This window comes from Heloderma suspectum, chromosome 2 (assembly GCF_057233095.1).
Source record: "Heloderma suspectum isolate Gila_16-S chromosome 2, 16-S_ref, whole genome shotgun sequence".
Taxonomy (NCBI): domain Eukaryota; kingdom Metazoa; phylum Chordata; class Lepidosauria; order Squamata; family Helodermatidae; genus Heloderma; species Heloderma suspectum.
In genome coordinates, this window is record NC_139459.1 from 234083850 (window position 1) to 234106966 (window position 23117).

Below are 23117 nucleotides of genomic sequence, written 5' to 3' on the forward strand. Positions count from 1 at the left end.
AGTGAGAAGGATCTTGGAATTGTTGTAGATCACAAGCTGAATATCAGCCCACGAAACGTGATGTGGCCTCGAAAAAGGGAAATGCTATTTTGGGCGGCATCAATAGAAGCATAGCTTCCAAATCCCAGGAAGTACTAGTTCCCCTCTATTCAGCACTGGTTAGGCCTCATCTGGAGTACTGTGTCCAGTCCTGGGCACCACACTTTAAGAAGGATGCAGACAAACTGGAGAGGGTTCAGAGGAGGGCAACGAAGATATCACGGGACTGGAAAAAAAAGCCCTCTGAGGAGAGACTGGGCATGTTTAACCTTGAGAAGAGATGATAACTACATGATAAGCAACATGATAACAGAACCAATTACCTAGGGAGGTGGTGGGCTCTCCCACACTGGAGGCATTCAAGATGAAGCTGGACAGCCATCTGTCAGGGGTGCTTTGACTTGGATTCCTGCATTCAGCCTGGGGTTGGACTCGATGGTCTTGTAGGCCCCTTCCAACCCTACTATTCTATGATTCTAAGCCACAGAGAAGGAGAATAACAGTTTGGGTTAAGAGCTTTACAGGCTTCAGGGAATAAGTGCTTTAAACTCTGAATTCAATTCCGGGGGGATCTCTGTAAATTCTGATGTGGGCATTCAGAGGGCAAGCCTCATTCAGCACAATGGGAGTTACTTATGAGGAGTCACTAATGGGTTTGTTGGGGGAAAGAGAGCAGTAAACCAGCCCCCATTGTAACCCAATGCTGCCGTGGATCTCAATAATAAAGATGTAAAGTAGTTACTTCCGAAGGCATTAAAGCAAAGGATGGGGGGAGGGGAAGACATGCTGTGAACTATGCCCAGAGGATTTGTTGCTGGCCTCCTTTATCTATAATGAATTATTTACTGTAGGTGGTGATCTCTTGGATTAAATACCAGTTAACAAGGTTAGGGATATACTGACAGATGGGAATTACATGAAACAGGAAGAGATTTCTGTGGAGATGGATGGGAAGCGGCTACAATCCAGATAGACATTGTTGGGCACCTGCCAAGTCGCTCTCCGCCTGCCTTGTTTTCTTCCAAAATCTCTGCCTTTTTTGCTGCTGCCGCTGTAAATCCAGCAGGAACAAGGCTCCCCACACCCAGCACAAAAATGCATATAGTTTGTCCCTGCTCTAGCTCCATTAGTGATGCTACTAGGTTATCTTGAAAGCCAGGTTGAACCACAGAAATAAGAACAGGTCTGGAATATGTTGGCAACCACTAAAATTTTGGTTATATGGTGTAAATCAGTATGATCACAATTCTAACCTATATGGATGGATTACCAGCAGTGAACACAGCAGCCCTGGTAACTGCCAGTCTGCCTGCAGAAAAATCCACAGGTGTAGATCTGCTGCCAGCAGTCTTCTCACTGGGGCATTTCAGGGGGGTAGGGGCAGGGCACCATTGAATCTGCTGGATCCAAGTGGTCTCCATCGCACCATAAGATTCCCAGACTGGGCCCTTGAACTATTCCAACCTGGAGCTGGAATTGCCAATCCCCCCTGCCCCATTTTCAATGGGCCAGCATGAGCCAGCTGGGCTTTGGAAGTGATGGGCAACCCACCACTTCATCCATCCCCCACCCCCGCCCCACACATGGCTTTTCAAAGTTTGGAAGATGGCAGAGATGTCTAAAACCAACAGAGATGGCAAGTCCAAGGCAGAGACTTTTAGATCTAACTGGTTTTCCTTTAATGACTTTACAAAGGACAGATACAACCATGAGATTGATAGATAGATTCAGGAGTTGCACTACATTATAAATACTTTATGTGATTTGCTAATTACTATGTTACAAATATTTACAAAACAATATTGTACAAAGCACAGTATGTTGTTGTTTTGTAAATATAATTGCATATTTTGCATAGTCAAAATAAAATAAAAATATGCCATGAGCATGCAGTGATAATGACTAGACATTTCCTATGTTTGATCTTAGCTAAAAGGCCAAGAAACTATTTTGAAACATTTCCTGATAGCCCCCCCCCCCCAACTGCTTCTGCTTTGAAATAAATGGATTTCAGTGGTGGTTGTTTTATACAGTTTGCTTATAAATCCAAGGGGTGGGGAGCAACTTGTGCTAGATTCAAAGCCCTCATCAGACCCCTTAACCATCACCATTGGCTGAGCTGGCTAGGGCTCATGGGAGTTGTAGTCTAAAATGTTTACCTATCCCTGCTGTAAATGCCAGCTACAACAAAAAGATGCTCCAAATAGTAACTGTAAAGTCCCAACAAAATTAGATCACAGGCATGAAATGGATATGCCAGTTTGTAAACACCAAACAAGATGTGTATGATGTAATATGAAATAATATATCATCCCTTTAAATCACATAAGGTTATATACCATTTGTTTTCTAGAAAATAATGTAAGATACTGTCTCTAATTTTTTTGTATTGTATTCATCACTGACGTAACATCCTTAACCCAAAAATAAATTTGCAAACGTCTTGGTTATATATGCAAATTGATACCATATTATGGGACATAAACATGATCATGGTCATGTCCATATTCTATGCATACACTTAAATTGTAAAGCTAGGTATTTCTTCTGTTTATGGCATATGTTCATTTTGTAAAGTATATAATATCACTGCAGGCATTCAAGTTGTTATTTGTGAAAACAGTTTCCTGCACAGAGGCAGAGATCTGTGACTTCCTTGAAAATAGAGGCTGTCTTGACTTATTGACTTTGCATAATCCACTGGTTCTATCATACAGAAGTATTATGGGAAGTAACACTTTCAAGTAGCACCATAATATTCTGGGGATATCCGTTAGGGCTTCTGCCGGTGTCAGAATTGCATCTGTGGCATTTGGACATATGTTCCTTGTGTCCCATTTGCATTTCCCAGCTTATGCCGTAATAAATGTGTTAGTCTTTAAGGTGCCACAAAACTCTTCATTGTTTCGTCCAGCAAAGAATGAAGTCACATACCATGCCAGCGAATGCATGAAATAATATTATGCATTTGCTTTCTTCAGGCCCAACATGGAAGCAGGTTCCTATAGTGTGTACCCAGTACCTATAGTGTGTACCCATTCCAAAGAAGACCCATATCTCAGGGTGCTTCCAGACCAAAACTTTATTGGGCAATCACCCTGCATCATTCACAGACTTTTATGGGGAATCCAGACATTGTGATCTTCAAGTTCTTCCATCAGTTTTGTTTCCAGGCACACACATTAAGGAGAGAAAGGCGGAAAAACTGGACACTGCCTTTTGATTGGTAGTGCTACGAGCTGTCCGTCTGGAGGCCCCCTTAATCCCTGGAATATGTTGCAAATAGGACAATAGTGATGACAACCACAACTGTGTCTACTGTCTTGGCCGTGATTTGATAGTCGCAGCATCAGTTATGTGTCACTTTCCATGTGCAAGCATGGCAGCATGAAACCTTAATTTTCTCTGCCTAGCAAACATAGTACTCAGATCCCAATAATGCTGCGCATGCTGCCTTCTTCTTTTAATTGAGGTGACGTGTTCTGCCAGCAGCTGTATCCACAAAGGAGCTTCTGTGAAACTGGGAACCCTGACTGCTCCCAGGAATCGGGAACCCTGTACTGCTCTATGCTTTAGGGGCCCTTTTCACATACTAAATTGGACATGGGAATGTCAGGAGTGTGTAGCGAAAAAGGCACTGCACACCAACGCTTGGCAAGTGGCTAGCCAGCCTGGCCCAGTCAATGAACGCATGAGTGTTCTTATCTGGAGAGGGCTATTAACATGCATCTTAAAAACTTTTAGACAGAAGTATAGTTTTGTCTCTCCCCTACATAACAGGGGGAATTGCATAATGGGATCCATCTGAAAAAGGGTTTGTATGCATAAGAGTGCCAAGTTTCGTACTTTGAACCCAAAATACATGCCTTCTTTTAGGCTTACAGTTGTTTCTCACCTTTTCCAGGCTCTCTTCATTTCACAACATGGTATGAGCTTCTGTGTTTCTTCCTCTGAACCTGAGAGCTGTTAAAAGATTTTCTCCTTGACAACATATTGCTGTTTCTTTCCATGTTGTGATTTCAGATTTATTGTGGATTTTTTTAAAAAGACTTACATTTTATTCTCAGTATTTAAGAAAAAAAGTTGTTGATGCTTGGTCTTAAAAGCAGGAAGAGATGAGTACTTAGTACATGTGATTCCGAGGGGGCTCCCTAACCAGCCCTGACCAGACCCAGACTTGCTTAGCTTCAGCAAGGTGGCTGCCTCGTGTGCCTTCAGTCCATGCCCTGGGAATATTGGTGTTAATGGCAGGCAGAGTATTGGCAGGAGTAATTGGTCCTCCTGCGATTAACACCAATACTCATTTCCTCAGTATAGTCTTAGAATGACTGGAATACCAGTGAGCAATGGCATTAAAGATTTTAGTGTTAATGGTAAGAGAAGATATGCATTTCACAGGAGATGAGGTTTTGCTTTGTCAGTTCCCCAGAAACTTCTGAATCAGCATAGTTTCCCTTCTGCAAACTTCGCAGTTTCTGAAAACTTTGTCAGTTCCCCCAAACTTCTGATTGAACATAGTTCCCTCCTGCCTGGTTAGACTAAGAAAATTATGATATTAGTTGCCACTGGGCTCTTTGCTGTTTTTTGCTGGAACAGACTAACACAGTTACCCCTATGGAAGTTGTTATTTCTGCCTTGTAAGTCATAAAATATGTGTGACAATATCTCCATTGCTAGCACACTCCAAAGATATGGAGTTATCTTATAGTGATAATCCAGAAATTCCTTCTGGTGTGGGAACTTTGAACTCCATTGCCCATCTAGGGGGTCATCTACACGTGAGATTTAGTGTGGAGGAAGAGCTTGTCAGGGTCGTTCATGACACATGATGTCGTTGCCAACCTGCAGCAACCCCATAGCTTCCCCCACAAAAACGCACATTTTCTGAAAGTCGTTTTAGTGTGTGTGTTTTTTAAACATTAAATCCTGCATGCTGGGCATACCTAGGGGCACATCTGGGCCTGGCTGTGACCTTAGGTCAAGAGGTGGTGTGTCGTCCCCCCCGCCCATTTCCTTATTTTCCGCCATCAGCAATAGCGCACTTTTGGGACACAGATTTTTCCCCATTCACATCTTGAAAGGGTAGACATGAGGCTATGGCCACTCCGAAGTAACTAATTGCCTTCAGTTGCACTTTGCAGAGTACGGGAGCAGAGAGGGGTCAGGAAAATCTAAATTTCTGGATCCGCAAACGTGCACAGAAGTCTCCCACCACCTCTGCCTCTCCTCAGCTGCCCATTTCTCGGCTGCTTTGGAGGAACACAGCCAGGACTCCCCTAGGAGAATTGAGACCTCCTGCCTGTCTCTGTTTCCAGCATTTAGACCACCGACCAGAGGGCTAGGATGGAAGGCTTGTCTTCTCTCTGCTGCCCACCCCCATCTCCAACAGGCAGCTAGTAATCCCCTGGAGTCAGCTGGGGTGTGTGTGTGCCATCCACTGCCCTCTTTCCCCCTCCTCTTGCCTCCCTGCCTCTTGGCAGTTTCCTCCCTTCATTGTTGAAAGATCCTCAAAAGCATATGGCGGTGGGCGGGGTGGGCAGGCCTCTTGCTTCAAAGCTCCGCTCTTACAAAGCTATGAGGGACAGTAATGCCTCTTGGCAGTTTCAGTCATTCAGAATAGCCTCTTTTTCCCATTCACAGTATCACAGTTTCAATCATTCAGAATACTGAAGTAGCTTCTTTACATTCACAGTAGCGCTTTTGGGCACAGGATTCTTCCCACTTAGCACTACTTCTCATTCACAAGCTGCTTTACCCACTGAGATTACAGCAAAACCCACAGTTTCACTGTTCCGGTCTGTCAGAATACCGCAGTAGTGGCTTTACTCATTCACAGAATACAGCCTGTTTTCCCCATTCATAAAAGCTCAGTTTCACTGTTCCAATCAATTACAATACTGCAGAAGCGGCTTTACCGATTCACACAATGCAGCCTGTTTTTCCCATTCATATAAACCCAGTTTTAATCTTTAATCTTTCACAATATCCCAGTGGTGCATGAGAGGGGAGAGGTGTGGGGTAAACTATGGGGGCTTAATTCAGGGCTTCCAGTAATCTTCCCTTGGACAGGGGTGGGGAACAAGCCTCTCTCATTCACTGAGCAGTACCTACCAGGTTGATGTTTAATTGTTCTTCTCCCACCCAACCCTGAAGAATGGGGGTTTCAAGTGCTGTGTGACCCATGAAAGTGGGTTTTTAGGTACTGTATCATGAATGATACAGTACCGCTTTTCTTGCTTCATGTGCCCCTGATGGACCAAAGCGATTTCATGAAAATCCAGATATAACAGAAAAGCGCTTCTCATTCCGTTTCCATGTAGATCTGGCCCAGATTTCCCCATTCATGACAATTAGAGGGCAAGCCAGCCTGATATTTGCAAAGCAGGACCAGCGCTGCAGCCCACCTCACAGAGAAAAATTGTGAGTGCCATTAAAAGGACCAAATTGTCAATGAGTAATGATCATTTATTTGCTACCATGAAGTCAGAGGCCCACAATTATCTGCCTCAGGCACCAAAATGTCTTGGCCCATGTCAGTTGTCAACTAGGCAAATTACCCCACAGTGCAGGAGCGCTGTATGTATATGAAAATGCCCCAGGGTGGTGGTGGTCTTGGATTAGGTTCCATGGCCAATTCCCACCATGCATGCTGTCTTGAGATGAGCACACAGAACAATGCAAGGGGAAGTATGGAGGCTTTGTTTTTTAAAAAGTGAAATAATGTGCCCAACATGGGTTTGGTAGATAGCACCCTATTTAGTACGTTCATCCCTGTGTGGCATGTTGCAAATAAGCCTTTCTGTGCATGCACACCTTTCAATAGGCTCACCAGATTCAGGTTGTACTAAATGGGTCTTTAAAAAAAAACAAAACACCTCTGCTTCCCACTTGTTGCAGCTGTCATTCCCTTAGGGAGTGCTGGGAGATGCAGGATGTTTTTCTGTCTAAAAGTGCATAGAATTGCACCCTTAACCACCCATTTTCCACTATTCATCTATGCAATACAGATAAAGTCCCCCCCCATCTATGTAATGATTTAGTAGAGGTTTAGTTATATAGTCTATTGACCATTATATTTAATTGGAGAGATAATTTCACACATAGTTCTCAGATTTCTGGTAAATTTAAATGTGGGGCAATTGAATAATGATTGAGTTCTGAATACTGGAACAGTGGCCATGGATAGATGGCTATTATTGCATCATGGGGGAACCCATTTTGAACGTGTGGACCACCCCTATTCCATATATATGCACTCCATTGTGTATATTAACTATCCTTGAGTAGGGATGAGCCAGTTAACTTTGACTCTTCCAGTCACAGCAAACCTCCCACCAGCTGGTCATTTGAAAAAGGATCATGGCATGGGTGGTGAACGTTTCTTCTTAGCCTGAGGGCTGAATTCAGTTCAAAGCCAGTTCAAAGCCACTCTCAGGATCAGCATTCCAGTGGTGGGTGGGGCTGAAGGCAAAAGGGGGCAGAGCCAACGGCAAAAGGGGCAGAACTAAAATACCAAAACACCCAGCATACTTTAGCTTAAACCTTTCAGTGCCAGTATGTCAGGCCTCTGCTGGAGGACTCCTCCTACTCCTCTGAGGAGGGGCTAGAGCTCCCAGAGATGGATGATGCCATTGAGCCATCTATTTCAGAAGACTTGGGGGAGCCTGGGCCTCAGGGGAGAGGACCATGGGTCCATCCCCACAGGGAGAGGGGAGCTCTGCTTCAGAAACAGAGGCTGAGCAACCTGCCCAGTCCCAGATAGCATCATCACCTTAAGAGGCTAATCACCAGGGCTCCTGTAAGAACTGCCTGACTGTGAGGAAGGACTCCTCAGGAGAAAGTGACTCCTCAAGAGTAGAGCTGTGACCAGAGAGCTCTAATGTACTGCAGCTGAGCTCTGGGTGGGGCTCAGCAGACTTTGGTGTTAAAAGCCTTCAGTGTTTGCCTAGCCAGTGTTAGAACAACGTCATTCTTTCAGTGCCTGCATCTTCTAGCGTGCCTCCTGGATCCTGCCCTGTGATTGATGCTCTGTGCTCCTGAGCCTTGGACTCCTTCTTGACTCTGCTTCTGGACTGTGCAACATATCTGGCTGCCTCACTATATTTTGACCTCTGCCTGCTATCTTGACCATTCTTGCCTTAGCCTGACCCCATGAATCTGACTCCTTGCCTGTGCTTTGACCTTTGCCTGTTTCATTACCGTGCTCCTTGGTTAGTCCCTTCACTCAGAGTCTGTTGCAGCTAATGCAGGACACAGTAACTAAGCCTTGGGAGAGGCATTTCAACGTTTTAAAATGTGGAAGGGGTTGGGGGGAAATGTGCAAAGTTCAGGAAACACCACCAAACCATCGACAGTCAGGGGAAAGAGGGCAGGGCCATTGGGGAAACCCCAGAGGGTTGAAGGGGGAGCACAGGCCATGTTTGGTCTGCCAGCCTTCAACACCCCTGGATTATGGTATGTTTGGTTGATTGTTTTTCTAAAACACCTTTCTGAAGGTAAATAAAGTAGTTTATAAAAAGTGCAGAAAATAAAAACCATAACCAAATAAAAACATTAAAAATAATTTTAGCAACTATAGCGACAGTTTTAAAAGCCAAGTTAAAAAGATATGTCCTTAGCCTTTTTGAACCCGGAGGAGCAGTTGCAACTCCAAAGGGAGTGTGTTCCAGAGTTTGAAATGCAAGAGGAAGCCTGATAAAGTTCTCCTTACTGGTTCCAAAGCCATGAAAAGCAAAACCTTAGTAGATACAAACAATAACAGGTCAAGATGCCATGCTAATCCTGGCGTGAAGTATGGAATGAATGCATCGGTTAAAAAAAATAAAAGATCAGAATAGCAGGGTTGGAAAGGGCCTATAAGACCATCAAGTCCAACCCGCTGCTCAATGCAGGAATAAGTCAAAGCATCCTTGACAGGTGGCTGTCCAGCTTCAACTTGAATGCCTCCAGTGTGGGAGAGCCCACTACCTCCCTAGGTAATTCTTTCCATTGTTGGATTGCTCTAACAGTCAGGATGTTTTTCCTGATGTTCAGTGGAATCTGGCTTCTGTAACTTGAGCCCATTATTCTGTGTCCTGCACTCTGGGATGATTGAGAAGAGCTCCTGGCCTTCCTCTCTGTGACAACCTTTCAAGTACTTGAAGAGCACTATCATATCTTCCCTCAGTCTTCTCTTCTCAAGGTTAAACATGCCCAGTCTCTCCTCAGAGGGCTTTGTTTCCAGTCCCCTGATATCTTTGTTGCCCTCCTCTGAACCCTCTCCAGTTTGCATCCTTCTTAAAGTGTGGTGCCCAGAACTGGACACAGTACTCTAGGTGAGGCCTAACCAGTGTTGAGCAGAGGGGAACTATTGCTTCCCGGGATTTGGAAGCTATGCTTCTATTGATGCAGCCCAAAATAGCATTTCCCTTTTTTGAGGCCACATCACGTTGTGGGCTGATATTCAGCTTGTGATCTACAACAATTCCAAGATCCTTCTTGCTTGTAGTACTGATGAGCCAAGTATTGCCCATCTTGTAACTGTGCGTTTGGTTTCTTTTTCCTAGGTGCAGAACTTGGCATTTATCCCTATTCAATTTTATTCTCTTGTTTTCTGCCCAGCGCTCCAGTCTATCAAGATCACTTTGAGTTTCGTTTCTGTCTTCCAGAGTATTAGCTATCCTGCCCAATTGTGTCATCTGCAAATTTGATCAGCATTCCCTGCACCTCCTCCTCCAAGTCATTAATAAAAATGTTGAAGAGCACTGGGCCCAGGACTGAGCTCTGCAGTACCTGGCTTGTTACCTCTCCCTAGTTTGAGAAGATCCCATTGATAAGTATTCTTCACGTCCGATTCTGTAGCCAACTGTGGATCCACCGGATCATTGTTTCATCTAGCCCATTTTTAGCTAGTTTGCTCATCAGGATACCATGGGGCACTTTGTCGAACATTGCTACACAATGCAATGTTTCCGCTCATCTTATGAAGGGGAGATGCTTGTTCTTTCAACAGCATCTTAAGAAAGGCCATTGCTAGGATTAAGAGTCTTCTGCATTCACATTACAGCACTGGTGGGGAACATGCGGCCCTCCAGATGTTTTTGACTACAACTCCCATCACCCCTAGCCAGCATAGCTAATGGTGAGGGATGATGGGAGTTGTAGTCCAACAACATCCGGAGGGGCACACATTCCCCATCGCTGCATTACAGGGTGTCCATGACCAGCACCTAGTGTGGGAGCCAGGCAACAGTGCTCAATAGGGAGCTGTTCTCCCAGCTCCTGCCTTGCTGGTCATCTCTTGGGCTGTCAGCTGGATCTTCTCTGACTTCTCTCTCCTCCTGAATAGGCCCTTCCCCTGATGAATCCCCTGGTGGTAAAAACTTCCTGGCAAGACAGGCAAGCACTTCTTTCTCAGCTTTGGGCTTTCTATACATTAATGCAGGGTCTGCAGACCAGCATCTACCAAGCGCACAGTCCTATTTTTGGAAGGATGTAATAACCAGTAAGGCTAATAAATGAAAAGTTGGTAGCTGCAACAGAGCTTAAAATGTATACAACAAGATATGTTTAGAGACAATGAACAACTTTGCGCTTTCCACTTGATCCACGGCCTCCTTTGCTCAGGGATCGAGGTAGGGCTTGGATGTGGTCAGAGAGGTCACTGGGGGCCCAGATGAAACATCCATGCAATGAGGTACTTTGGGCTGTCTAAGGACTATCGTGGGTTCTTCCAGGTCCTCAGTTGTACTGGAGTTCTCTGGGAGGTCCCATGACTCTTCCTAGAGGAGGCCTCCCTGGGGTCCAGGTCAGGCAGTGTCCTAACACAGGGCCCTCTCTCCTAGATTTATACGCATAAGGCCCCAGGTTCAGTCCCCACCACCTCTGATTGAAAGGCTGTCAGGCAGCAGGGCTGGGAAAGCCCTCTGCATGAGGTTTTGGAGACATGGCAGGGCCGATACTGGTCTAGAAGGACCAATGGTCTGGCTCAGTGTAAGGCCGCTTCATATATGCTATCTGAATATTATGTCTTGGACATTGCCCACCAGTATTTTAAAAAACCTTACAGACTGACACAGGACAGTGTGCAAAGTTGCACTGTAATTGCGCGACAAAGGTTGAAACAGAGGCCTGTTGTCTTGACAGCACTCTGGTTCCTGTTGCCTTGCAGTCTGCAGGGCATTTAGGACAGCATTTGAAAATTTCTAGCTGATTCCTGCTGAAACTCTTGTGGCACCCTCCCAATGGGTAAAACTGCTGAGCTGATGGTTTCTTCAAAGAACGCATCATCCTGGGACAAGCTGGGCCCCTTTGCTGGGTCATTGTGGGGTAATTGGCATTTCAGCGGAATTTGCTACTGATGTCAGTGTGGCTCCCCACTTCCTCATACTGTTATATGTCAAGCGGAGGTTACTAGCTGATGCATCTCTTGGATGTGGCTCCAGTACATTTCCCTGTACATGCTGTGATTTAGATTGATACAAGCAGTTCTTTGGCCTGCGGAGAGTTCTGCCAGTCTCTTCTCTTTGGGCTTCCATTTCCCACAACATCTTAGCTGGCCATCGTAGTATATTTTTTGATACTTTGAATTTGAGATAGCAAGTGGATCCATCCCTTCCTTTGTGTATAGTATCAACTATGAGTGGTACATTCACAAATTATATCAACATCTCAATATAAACTTAAAATATTAATTACCCTTCATCTAGATTAGGCTGGAGCAGGGAAACCCCAGTCCAGTGCCTGTGGCTGAATCTATACATAGCAGTTATACCGTTATCATAACTATTGGTGCCCACTGGTGTGATGTGTACCAATAGTTATGATAATGGTATGATAGCAGTGTAACTGCTATGTGTAGATTCAGCCTGTGTGTCCTCCAAAGGCACCCAAGAAGCTTGCCACTCCCTGCCTCCTTCAAAAAATTGATTTTAATAAAAACCTTGTAAAACATGAAGATGCCAGTTCCCCTTCCTGTACCTACTTGGGTGGGCAGGCAGAGAGGGAAAGAGTTGCTTTCTGACTGTAAGGATTGGGCTCCACATCTCTGCAGAAGCACCCTGAGAAGGTGTGGGAATGGAGTCAGAGTCAGATGAGGAAGAGGGTGAAGGGGTGGGGGAGCTACCAAGCTTGCTGGAGGTAGAGCAGAGAGACAGCGGCAGAGAGGAGTCTTTCCAGGTGTCAGGTAATCAGTTGGATCAAACCCAGCAGAAACCTCTCCACCCATGGGAACACAGGAGCTTATGGTGGGGGAGGAGTTAGAAGTGAGGGACCCAAGGATCAGAAGTCAGGGAGGAGCAGCTTCAGGAAAGGAGGCAGTCTAAAGGGCTGGTCACTCAAAAGAGGTCCCTAGGGGACGACCCTCCCTGAGGCCGGGACTCAGAAAGCCACTCAGATTTCTTACTGTTGCTGAGCACTAGTTTGGTCGCAATGTCCTAGCATAGTGCATTTCATCAAAGGGAACTTCTTGTAGTCTAATTAGTATTTGGCAAAGCTGGCTAGAGAACTTAACTCGGCTGCATGCTGATTAGGTCTGTAACCTGAAGCACTGTTGATCTGACTGTGATTTGCATAATAAAGGCTATTTACTAAGAGAATTCCTGGTGTTCCTCCAGATGCCTAGAGGCTTGGCACTCGACACTGGCCCCTCCCAGTCTTCTTCCACCTACATAGACCTTTCTCCTTTGCGCTCTCTCCCCCCAGTCCCAGGCTCTAGCCTCATTATTTCTCCCCCATCGCCACCTCTTTAGTTCACTTTTGACTAGCCAGGCCCCCACAGTAGCCATTATGTGACTAGCCACATCCTCTGCAGGAGCCATTTTATGGTGGTGCCCACAGCAGTTTCTGAAGTTCCCAAATGTGTCCATGGGTCCAAAAAAGTTGGGGACCCTTGGGCTAGAGCATTCCTGCGAATGGAGCCTACTTCTGAGCATGACCTAACATTTATTTGCTTATTATTTATTAACTAATTCTTTCATGTGGTGAAGGTCATCCTGGGGAGCAGACACAATGCTGTCCCAGATTGGTGGTGGCTGGAGTGGTATAGGCAGCGATGAGGAGTAGAAAAATTTCCAGTGCTAATTTTTCTGTGGAAAATTATCCTTTTCATATGTTCATTAATAAAAGTATATGTATGCAAATTGTAAATACTGTATTAAGCAAGCTTGGTAGATTCACAGTTGTAATTAATGTTTTTCAGATGATTATCCCTAGTAAGTATGTGCAAGAATACATATATGTCATTGAAATACATATATGTCTCAGAGTGAAATGGAACTAATAAATAGTGACAGTGAAACTGAAGGTGCCCCAACAACTTTAGTAGAAGAGTGTCGCGCACTATTGAAACAGAGATCATGTCAGTATATCCTGCACTTTCTTTTGCTAAAATTAGTGGCTTCAATGACTTTCAGTACTTTTCGTGTTTTTTCTTAAACTTAAACAATGTAAGGAAAGTATTTGCTATTGTCTTAAAGTTTTCACATGTATCCCAATAAAAAATTCTGCATAATATAACATTTAAATCACATTAAGTGTGCTTTAATTATTTTTCCTTAAATATTGCAGGTCAAATGCTTCTAGTGTATTGGGACAAAACATTAACACAGGGTACTTTTTAAAGTTTTGTTTACGAAGTACAACTAAAACAAACAGGCTGAATCAGACCTCTCTAGGGCAGGGGTGGGCAACTTGTGGCCCTCCAGATGTTTGGATTATGGCTCCCATCAGCTCTAGCCAGCATAGGCACTGGTGAGGGATCATGGGAGGTGTAGGCTAAAACCTCTGAAAGGCCACCTTGCTCCAGGGTATCATAACATTTTCCGATGCAAACGGAAAATTTTCGTATGAAGAAGACGCTATGCAAATTACACCAATTTGCATTGGAAAAGAAATGGGTGGCACTGGAGGTGTAGCAGGAAAAGAGTGGGACTTAGATGCATATGCTCTCTCCAATCTTGGTCGTATCCCAGTGACAGGAAAATCACTGGTTACTCTACCAGAACAGGTGGTGTAAGTTAACACTGAACCCAGCAGACAGCCAAAATGCACTGTCCCCCTCCACCTTGTCCTGCTTCACTTACAACAGAGCATAGGATACCAAATAACTAAGCAACCAATACCAGCACACCAACAGTGGTATATAAGTTCCAGACAGGAAGCCCATATTGCAGATCCCACCAACAGCCAAGGAGAAAAGGAGTTCAACTAGCAGTCTGGAGTGATGGCAAGAATCAGGACTGATGAGTGTTCAACATCTATATGAAGAGTGCTGGATGGCAAAACAAAATCGTCAAACTATGCTTAGAGTTTGTTTATCAGTTAATGGTTGGTAAGTAATGGTCAATAAATGTTGAATAAACTATACACTATCAAATCTGAGATATGCATGTTTAGGAAAGTTTATATAATTAGATTTTAAGTAGTAAAATTTAAGGTGGGGATTGTTTCTTAAATATAGGATTTAGAACCTATCTTGTCTAACTTGAAAGATATATGTTAACTTTAAGCCATTTTGTGTTTTAATCTCATTGGAATTTTGGAGGAGTTAAGACTGAGCTCAAATATGTGGAATAGTAAACAATGAAGTAATGTGGTAAAATGTGTATAAATATACTGTAGCATGCAGAAGCTCACCAGTGCCTGTGTACCTGCCTATCAGGTGGACAGCCTATTCAGAGCTGGGTAAGAGAACTGGTGGCTGTGGTGGCTTAGGGGGCTGCGGTGGCTTAGTGGTTAAGACGCTGAACTGCAGACTGGAAGGTCGGCAGGTCAGCAGTTCGAGACCCGAGTGCCGCGTGACGGAGTGAGCTCCCGTCTTCAGTCCCAGCTCCTGCCAACCTAGCAGTTCAAAAGCAAGAAATTGCAAGTAGATAAATAGGTACCGCCTCGGCGGGAAAGGTGACAGCGTTCCGTGCACCTCGGTGTTCAGTCATGCCGGCCACATGACCACGGAAGCATCTTCGGACAGCGCTGGCTCTTCGGCTTAGAAACGGGGATGACCACCGCACCCTAGAGTCGGACACGACTGGTTGGGGACACCTTTACCTTTTTTAAGAGAACTGGACTTGGAGACCTCTCCTCTTAAAATCTTAAGCTAAGATTTTAGAAACATATGCATCTCTGCTGTTTTAACCTACATGGTCGTATTTTGTTGTCAACTGAAAATACTGATAATATGTGTTATTTAATAAAAATTGGAAAAGGAGCTATAGATTTTTTCTTACTAATTCTTGCTACAACAATACCAAGATTGAATCCAACTTGTAGCAATTTGAAGTGTACTCTTTGTCTAAAGTGTTGGAGGGAGCAATCCTGTGTCACCTAGACAGCATCTCAGGGGCCATATTTCAGATTCCTTGATCCAAGGTCAGAGGCAGCACTCCAACCTCAGCTCCAGGTACCCATGCTCCCCTCCTCCTCCCCTTGCAGCCGGCACAGAGAGAACCGCTCTGGCTTCCTTTCCGGGGTTGCAAAAGCAGCCTCAGAGAGGAGGTAAAGGGGGTGTTTCTGTGGGTAGGGCGGGGACTGGAGAGGCTGGCTTAGAAAGTATCCCCGGGCCTCTCCAGCCTCCTTCACTACCCCTCCACAATGAAAAAGTTCAGCTAGCGAAAATGCAGAGTGGGAGGAGTGGCGTGATGAAGATCACCTCCTCTGCTCCCCCCACTCTGCACTGGATGCCCATAAGCCACCGGGTTTGGAGGCTTACAAGCATCAGGATAGGATTTCACCCTAACTTACTATAGTTAGCTGGCAGCCAAGGGCTTCCTAAATGCAGAACTATAGCTCAATTATACTTAACAGAGGCAAAGTCTGCAAAACCCTGAACATTAGTATTTGTAGACAAAGAATGCACTATCCCTAGATGCAGCTGGTGGTCGAAGCAAGGGAAATGGGAATTTCTTTCCCAACACTATTTTGCAGCAATTTCTGAACACCAGGTTTTCCTGACATAACACTAGCTCCATCACAGCGCTTGTAAAATCTGTTTTTCATCCATCCCTGCACTTCTCAATATTTGCAAGATCACATTTCCAGTACTCTGTGCAGAGTGATGGCTGATCCGTGCAATTTCTAACAATTCTGTAATACAAACTATACAGCATACAAGTTTTCTATGCCAGCTTTGTCTCTTGTGCAATCTACTTTCTGAGTAAAGAATTGGCAGTTAGCACTGTTGACTCTGCTTGCAATTTCTTGGTGAATGAAGTCTGTACAAATGCGGCTTCCAACCTGGTTTGCACGTAACAACAACCCGCTGATTTCAAAACCAATGTGTGTTGCCCGCAGCGTGCGCACGCCTCTCCCGCTTTGTAGTGCAACCCACGGTCAGCTCCTTCGTAGGTTGTGACAATGCTATCCCAGATCGGTGGCGGCGGCAGCAGTGGTTTAGGCAGTGATGTGGGGCAGAACATTTTCCAGTGCTTTCTTTTTCTGTGGAAAATTGTCCATTTCATATGTTAATTAGTAAAAACATATGTATGCAAATCCTGTGGCACCCTGCAAGTAAGCAGCCAAAGGTTTGACGTCTCCTCCCCCAGAGCTACCCTCTGGTATCTGCCAGAGAGGAAGGAATGGAACCACCGTAATATGGTGTCCCCTATGCCCGTATCAGAAGCTACTGAGAGATCAAGGAAAACAAGGAAGGAGAATTTGCCCTTATCCAGAGCCCTCCCCATATCATCCACCAAGGCGACCAAGGCCGTTTCTGCCCCATGCCCAGGCCTGAAGCCCAATTGAAATGGATCCAGATAATCGCCTTCTTCCAAGTGTACCTGCAACTGCAACCAACCGCTCAATCACCTTGCCCCAAAATGGCAGATTTGAGACTGGGTGAAAGTTGCTCAAGTCTTGGGGATCCAAGGAGGGCATTCTAAAAAAGAAAAACAAACAGATAATAAACTTAAATAAAAGTAGACCAAATATCCATATATAGGTCCACTCGTGAGTGGTACCTATATACCACTTTTTCGAATGCTGCTAGTGTTGTTAGGTCTTATATTATAGGAGGTGAGCATTTCTCCTTCCTGTATTGTAGTATCAGTCTTTCAGTGGTCAAAAGGGTGTGAAAAATCCATTTATGCTGACTGTCAGGATTCCTTTTGCCCCCAATGAACCTCAAGTGCTGAATCAAACACAGACAAGAGGCTTCAGTCTGCAGCTTTTAATCCATACTTCAAAGGGTACACAAGGGTCTTAATTAGGAATGGAACAGGGAATTGGATTGTCCTATTTTCCCTAATCAATGGATTGCCACATTGGCATCTCTTTCTGATATGTCCATGGATCTTCGGTTACATCTTATTCAGCAAAAACTTTTGTTTTGGGTTTATTAGATGCCACAACATCCCTTTAATAAAGGTTTGTCTAATTCAGCTAATTGTTGGAGGTGCAATACAGTTACTACTTCTTATAATCATATGTTTTGGAAATGCCCAATAGTTGCCTCCTTTTGGGAGGAAGTTTTTTTTCCTGCTTTTGGGAGGAAGTTTCTTTTTTGAAGTTTTTTCAGTAAGTATTTCCAATAGCAAAGGGGACTCTGAGGTTGTGAAAGCAGTGAGACCAAATCTAGATTCTAACAAATGTTGCAACTGCAAGTATTGCAGTAGCAATATGAGCTATAGCAGGCAAATCAAATCTATCTTGCAAAGCTGAAAATGACAAAAACTTATCATCTGCAGCCAATAACTGATCCAAGATAAAAATCATCCATCTAGGTCTGCCACAAAAACATTTTATTTCCAGTTTTTAAATCTGGATTTCTCCACAAAGTCAATTTGTCATGAGAAAATGAATCAAACTGGAATTGGTGTGATATTATTTATATACCACATGTCTTTGACTGCCAAAATTGTGGGAGGAGCCCTGTCCACTCTAATACTCTGAGAAATCCATTTGGAGAGAGGCTCCAGATAGGAAGATTCCAAAACTGACCAAGGTGGAAAATCAAATCTAAGCAGAAAAGACCAAAATTTAGTACAGGTCAGCAGATAAGCCCAATGATATATAGCAAGATCTAGAAAGCCAAACCCACCTTCTGTAATTGGCAGTTGCATCCTTCTTTAAGATATTCTTGGTGGAAAGGAAGCCCCTCCCCCAATTTGCAAAACAAAGCATTAAACTTTTGGAAATATTTGCCAGGTATAATCTCACATATAACAATTCGGGGTATAGTGTTCCTCTTGAGTGCCTTAACCTTACCCCATTAACTCAGCTTTGAAGATGCCCATCTATCTATATGTCATGAAATATCATTGATCAACTTATTTAAATTGAGCTTGATCATTTGAGATATATCTCTGGGGGTAAGTATTCCCAAATAGGTAGTAAAATCTGGGCACTGTTGAAATTGCCACTTAGGGTACCTTCTAGTGTATTAGCTACCTCCAGTTGGCATCGTTTTCGACTTAGACCAGTTAATTCAATAGCCAGACAAATCACCAGAACACCCCCTTTTCCCCCCCTCCGAGGTCGAGTTCCCCACCTTGAAGGCCAGCCGGCATGGTTCTTTCCATGCTGCCTCCAATGGGGGGAGAGGGGTTGAAAAGTTTGGGGAATCCAAACTATCTTATGGCCCCTCAGATGCTCTCTAGGGGCTATAGGATTGCTCCCTTAATTATTTTTCCTCAAATATTTCAGGTAAAGTACTTGTGGTGTATTGGGACAACAAATTAACGTGGAGTACTTTTTAAAGCTTCATTTATTAAGTACAAGTAAACAAAATATGCCAAATTATATATCTCTATGGCAGGTGTGGACAACTTGTGGCCCTCCAGATATTTTGGGTTATGGTTTCCATCAGCTCTAGCAAGCACCTAGCCACAGGCATACATTCAAGGCATCATCAACAATAGCTGATGTGGAGGCTGCAGTATTTTCACCCTGCAATTTACAAATTTTGGGGCACAATCCTATGGCCGCTAGTCAGCAGCCAGATGGCCATAGGATTATTTGGTTTTCAGGAACCGACCTTGGAGCCTGCGTTCTGAGCTCGGTTCCCAGAAAACCACCTCCCCGCCCCTGCCCCCTCTCAAGAGGCACGATTCATCCCCAGCTCCGTGCTTGGAAGAGCAGCGTGGAGCAAAGGAAAAGGGGGCATTCCTGGGGGTGGGGAGGGGATGGCAGAAGCATCATTATGACACTTCCTATGCACTGCCCAGCCTCCTCCCACCCCCACTCCAACCCATTCCAACCCACTCCAGCTAGACAGCCAAAATCAGCCATCTAGCTGCTAATGCAGGGTGGCGGGAGGGCAGAGGAGAAGATCCCCTCCGCGCTCCGCCCACCCTGCATTGGATAGTTGGTAGCCTCCGAGTCTGGAGGCGGCTGACTATCCCCACTGGATTGTGCCCTTGGTTGTTCTTGTTTGATTGGGGCACTGGGCATGTATTGGAATTCCCCTGATTTGTGAAGTGAGACTTTTAAGATCATTCACACCTTTTATCTCTTGTATTTGTTAGCTATGTTTATATTTCCTTGGTATGACCAGTTAGCTTTGCCCTGCCTCTTTTCTTTGGATGCCTAACCTGTATTTCTAAAAGCTGAGGTTTTAAGCTACTAAAAAGTTAGGGATTCGAAGTCTGAAAGAAAATGTCATACAAGGAGGCAGAATTATCATTTAGGGAAGTGCTATTTGCCTCCTTATGTTGGCTTGGCCTTTTGCATTCAGTGCATCAATGGATCTACTGAGGAAAACTAGACAGGCACTTCTCCTGGTAGTGAAAGGTTGTGGGCAGGGCTGGCCCAAGACATGTTCTTGCATGCCATGCACAGAAGGCGACAGGACTGGCAGCTGAAACATACTTCAGCATTGGCAATGTGATAGTGTCCTCCACTAAACCTGAGGCAGCAGGCTAGTTTAGGGGGCTCAGGACAGGCTGTGTGGCATAAACAGCTCTGTCCTCCAACAGAGGGGAACAGCCGGGGAGCCCAGCTGGAATGGCTGCCCCCAGCACTTGCTGCCTGAAGCATTTGCCTCACTCTGCCTAATGGTAGGTCTGGTGCTGGTTGTGGGTGTCTTGAGGACTGTGTGGCTTGCCGAAGGATCCCTTTGGATAAATGTGAAGGGCAGGCAGACATTGCTCCCTTGAAGCAGCAGTATCGACTCTGGCTTCACATTCCTCATACTCTGATGCTATGCCTGTAACAATGACGATGGTTTCCATTGCTTTGAATTTTTTTTGTTTAAAACAATATACCACTAACTGGCTGATGCCCTCAGGGCGGTTTACAATTATAAAAAAAAAGCAACAGTAAAATAACAACCAAAACCATTAGTAGAACAGTGAAAATATCAAAATATTAAAACATTAAAAACATTACAGAGCCAGCAGTAAAGTTAATAATCAGAGTAACAGTTTAGAACTTAAATGCCTGCTGGAAGAGGAAGGTCTTAACCTGGCATCTAAATGTATGCAGTGAAGATGCCAGGTGGACCTCCCTCAGAAGAGCATCCCATAGATTGGGGGCTGGGGAGCATTATTATTTATTTATTATTAAATTTATTAATCGCCCATCTGGCTGGTCACCCAGCCACTCTGGGCGGTGTACAGCATACAATAAAAGAGTTTAAAACAATAAAATTCTACAATAAAAACATTTTCTAAAATACCCTAACCCACCCCAAATGCCTGCCTGAACAACCACGTTTTTAATGCATGATGGAAGCTCATTAAGGAGGGGGCATGACAGAGTTCCCTAGGGAGGGAGTTCCACAGAGTGGGGGCCACCACAGAAAAGGCCCTCTCCCTTGTCCCCACCAGTCTAGCTGTCCTGGCTGATGGGACAGAGAGAAGGCCATCCGAGGCTGATCTTGTTAAGCAGCCTGTCTGGTGCTGCTGGAGGCGCTCCTTAAGATAGGCTGGGCCAGAACCATATAGGGTTTTAAAGGTCAAAACCAACACCTTGAATTTGGCCCAGAAAACAACTGGTAACCAGTGTAACTCCTTCAGCACTGGAGTGATGTGATCTCGCCGGTGGCTGCCTTTAATTAGGCAAGCCGCCGCATTCTGTACCAGCTGCAGCTTCTGAACCGTCTTCAAGGGTAACCCCACGTAGAGCGCATTACAGTAGTCTAAACGAGAGGAGACCAGGGCATGTACTACCGATGGGAGCAGATGGTCGGGAAGGAAGGGGCGCAGCCGCCGTATCAGATGGAGGTGATACAGCGCTGTCCGGCTCACAGCTGACACCTGAGCCTCCATGGACAGCTGGGAGTCCAAAATGACCCCCAGGCTGCGGACCTGGTCTTTCAAGGGTAGCTGTACCCCATTCAACACCAGGTCAACATCCCCCAGCCTCCTCAGGTCTCCCACCAAAAGTACCTCGGTCTTGTCAGGGTTCAGCTTATTCCTCCCCATCCAGCCACTCACCATCTCCAGACATTTGGACAGGGATTCTACGGCCAACCTTGGTGAAGACTTGAATGAGAGGTAGAGCTGCGTGTCATCTGCATATTGATGACACCGCACCCTAAACCTCCTGATGATAGCCCCCAGTGGCTTCACATAGATATTAAATAGCATTGGGGAGAGGATGGAACCCTGTGGCACCCCACAAGTGAGTGGCCACGGGTCCGAAACCTCCTCTCCCAGTACTACCCTCTGGTACCTGCCAGAAAGGAAGGACCGGAACCACTGCAATACGGTGTCTCCAATGCCCAACCCCTCCAGGCGGTCCAGGAGGATACCGTGGTCAATGGTATCAAAAGCCGCTGAGAGGTTGAGGAGAACAAGGAAGGAGCATTTACCCCTATCCAGAGCCCTCCTCATATCATCTACCAAGGCGACCAAGGCCATTTCTGTCCCATGCCCAAGCCTGAAGCCTGACTGAAATGGGTCTAGATAATCAGTTTCTTTCATTACATGAAAGGTGTAACTAAATAACAACTTGCTGCCATTTCACAACACTCAAAATTATGGGAAGTATAATTAGATGATGAGTCATTCATTCTTGCATTGCTGCTCCATCAGCTCCTTGATATAAAAGCATCTAAAGAAGAGTCTCTAGTCAGTGAAAGCATATGCCACAATAAATCTGTTAGCCACAGGAACCTTTTTTCACATGTTTGCTGTAACAGACTGACACAGCTATCCTTCGGGAACTGGTATAAAAGCTCTCCAAAGGGTTTTCATCACAGCTGAGGGAATGGAAATGTCAAACACGGAAGGGAACAACTTCGAGGAAGCAAACGGGTCAATGGAGGAACAGATTCATAAGTCTAAGAAGAGAGGTATGGTGAGTAAACCAGGCAGGGAAGCTGGGCTTTTCCGTATAATCCACTGTTAGGACTGGCATGAAAATAATTCGTTCAGCAAAGCAAAATGCCGATGAAGACCACTATTGTGGGACAAAGGATTTCGCTATGCTGATGTCACAGAAGAGGCAAAACTGACACTGGCAATATTTTCCTGACCGAGGCAGAGTTTGCCTAGGGTGGCAGAGCAGGCATAATTAGGCATGGGAATGCAGTTTAGTTCCACTAGTCAGAGCTTACTTTTGGCCCACAAGCAACATATTTCAAAATTGCTTCAGAGGTCAGGGCCACTTACATTTTGTCCTTGGTGGGTTAAAAAAAAAAAAAAACTTATTGCAGCTTGCTAAATATTGTTTGAGCACACATATGCATTCACATATTATATTTTCTTTCTTTTCTCTTTCTTCAAATTCCAACTTTCCTAGTTCCGGAAGATGGTGGCGGTAGGGGGAGAAGGTTCTTTACTGTTTGGGACTTATATTAGAAACTGAGCATATAGAGTTTTTGACAACTAAGAATGTACCAACTTTAAGAAACAATTATTTATCCTTTAGTACCTCCATATTGAGAAATTTGACTTAGGGAGGGGCTGAGGTACAATGGTAGAGCAGATGCTTTGCATGCAGAAAGTCCCAGGTTCAATCCCCAGTATCTCCAGGTAAGGCTACAAATATTCCTGCCTGAAACCCTGGAGAGCCATTGCCAGTCAGTGGAGACAGTACTGGGCCCAATCTACATGGGTGATTCAGTATGGAGCGAAAGCATATCAGGGTCATTTGCAACACATGATGTTGTCACCACCCCACAGCAACCGCGCAGCTTCCCTCTCAAAAAGGCACATTTTCAC

At 44.9% G+C, this 23117-nt stretch overlaps 1 protein-coding gene across 9 annotated transcripts in view; it reads left to right on the forward strand.

Moving 5' to 3' along the window:
* LOC146354266 (uncharacterized) overlaps nt 1–23117 on the forward strand; it is a 78453-nt gene that overhangs the window by 15029 nt on the left and 40307 nt on the right. Inside the window, exons 1-2 of one of the 9 annotated variants that reach the window (XM_084838524.1) lie at nt 14186–14347; nt 22094–22246. The exons of 3 other annotated variants lie outside the window; for them this stretch is intronic. In XM_084838524.1, coding sequence (XP_084694650.1) covers nt 22162–22246 — 85 coding nt within the window. In that variant the 5' untranslated portion in view covers nt 14186–14347; nt 22094–22161. Of the gene's footprint in view, nt 1–14182; nt 14348–22025; nt 22252–23117 lie in introns of those variants that run through there. 5 more of the 9 variants (XM_084838523.1, XM_084838528.1, XM_084838525.1 and 2 more) reach the window with 5 other exon arrangements.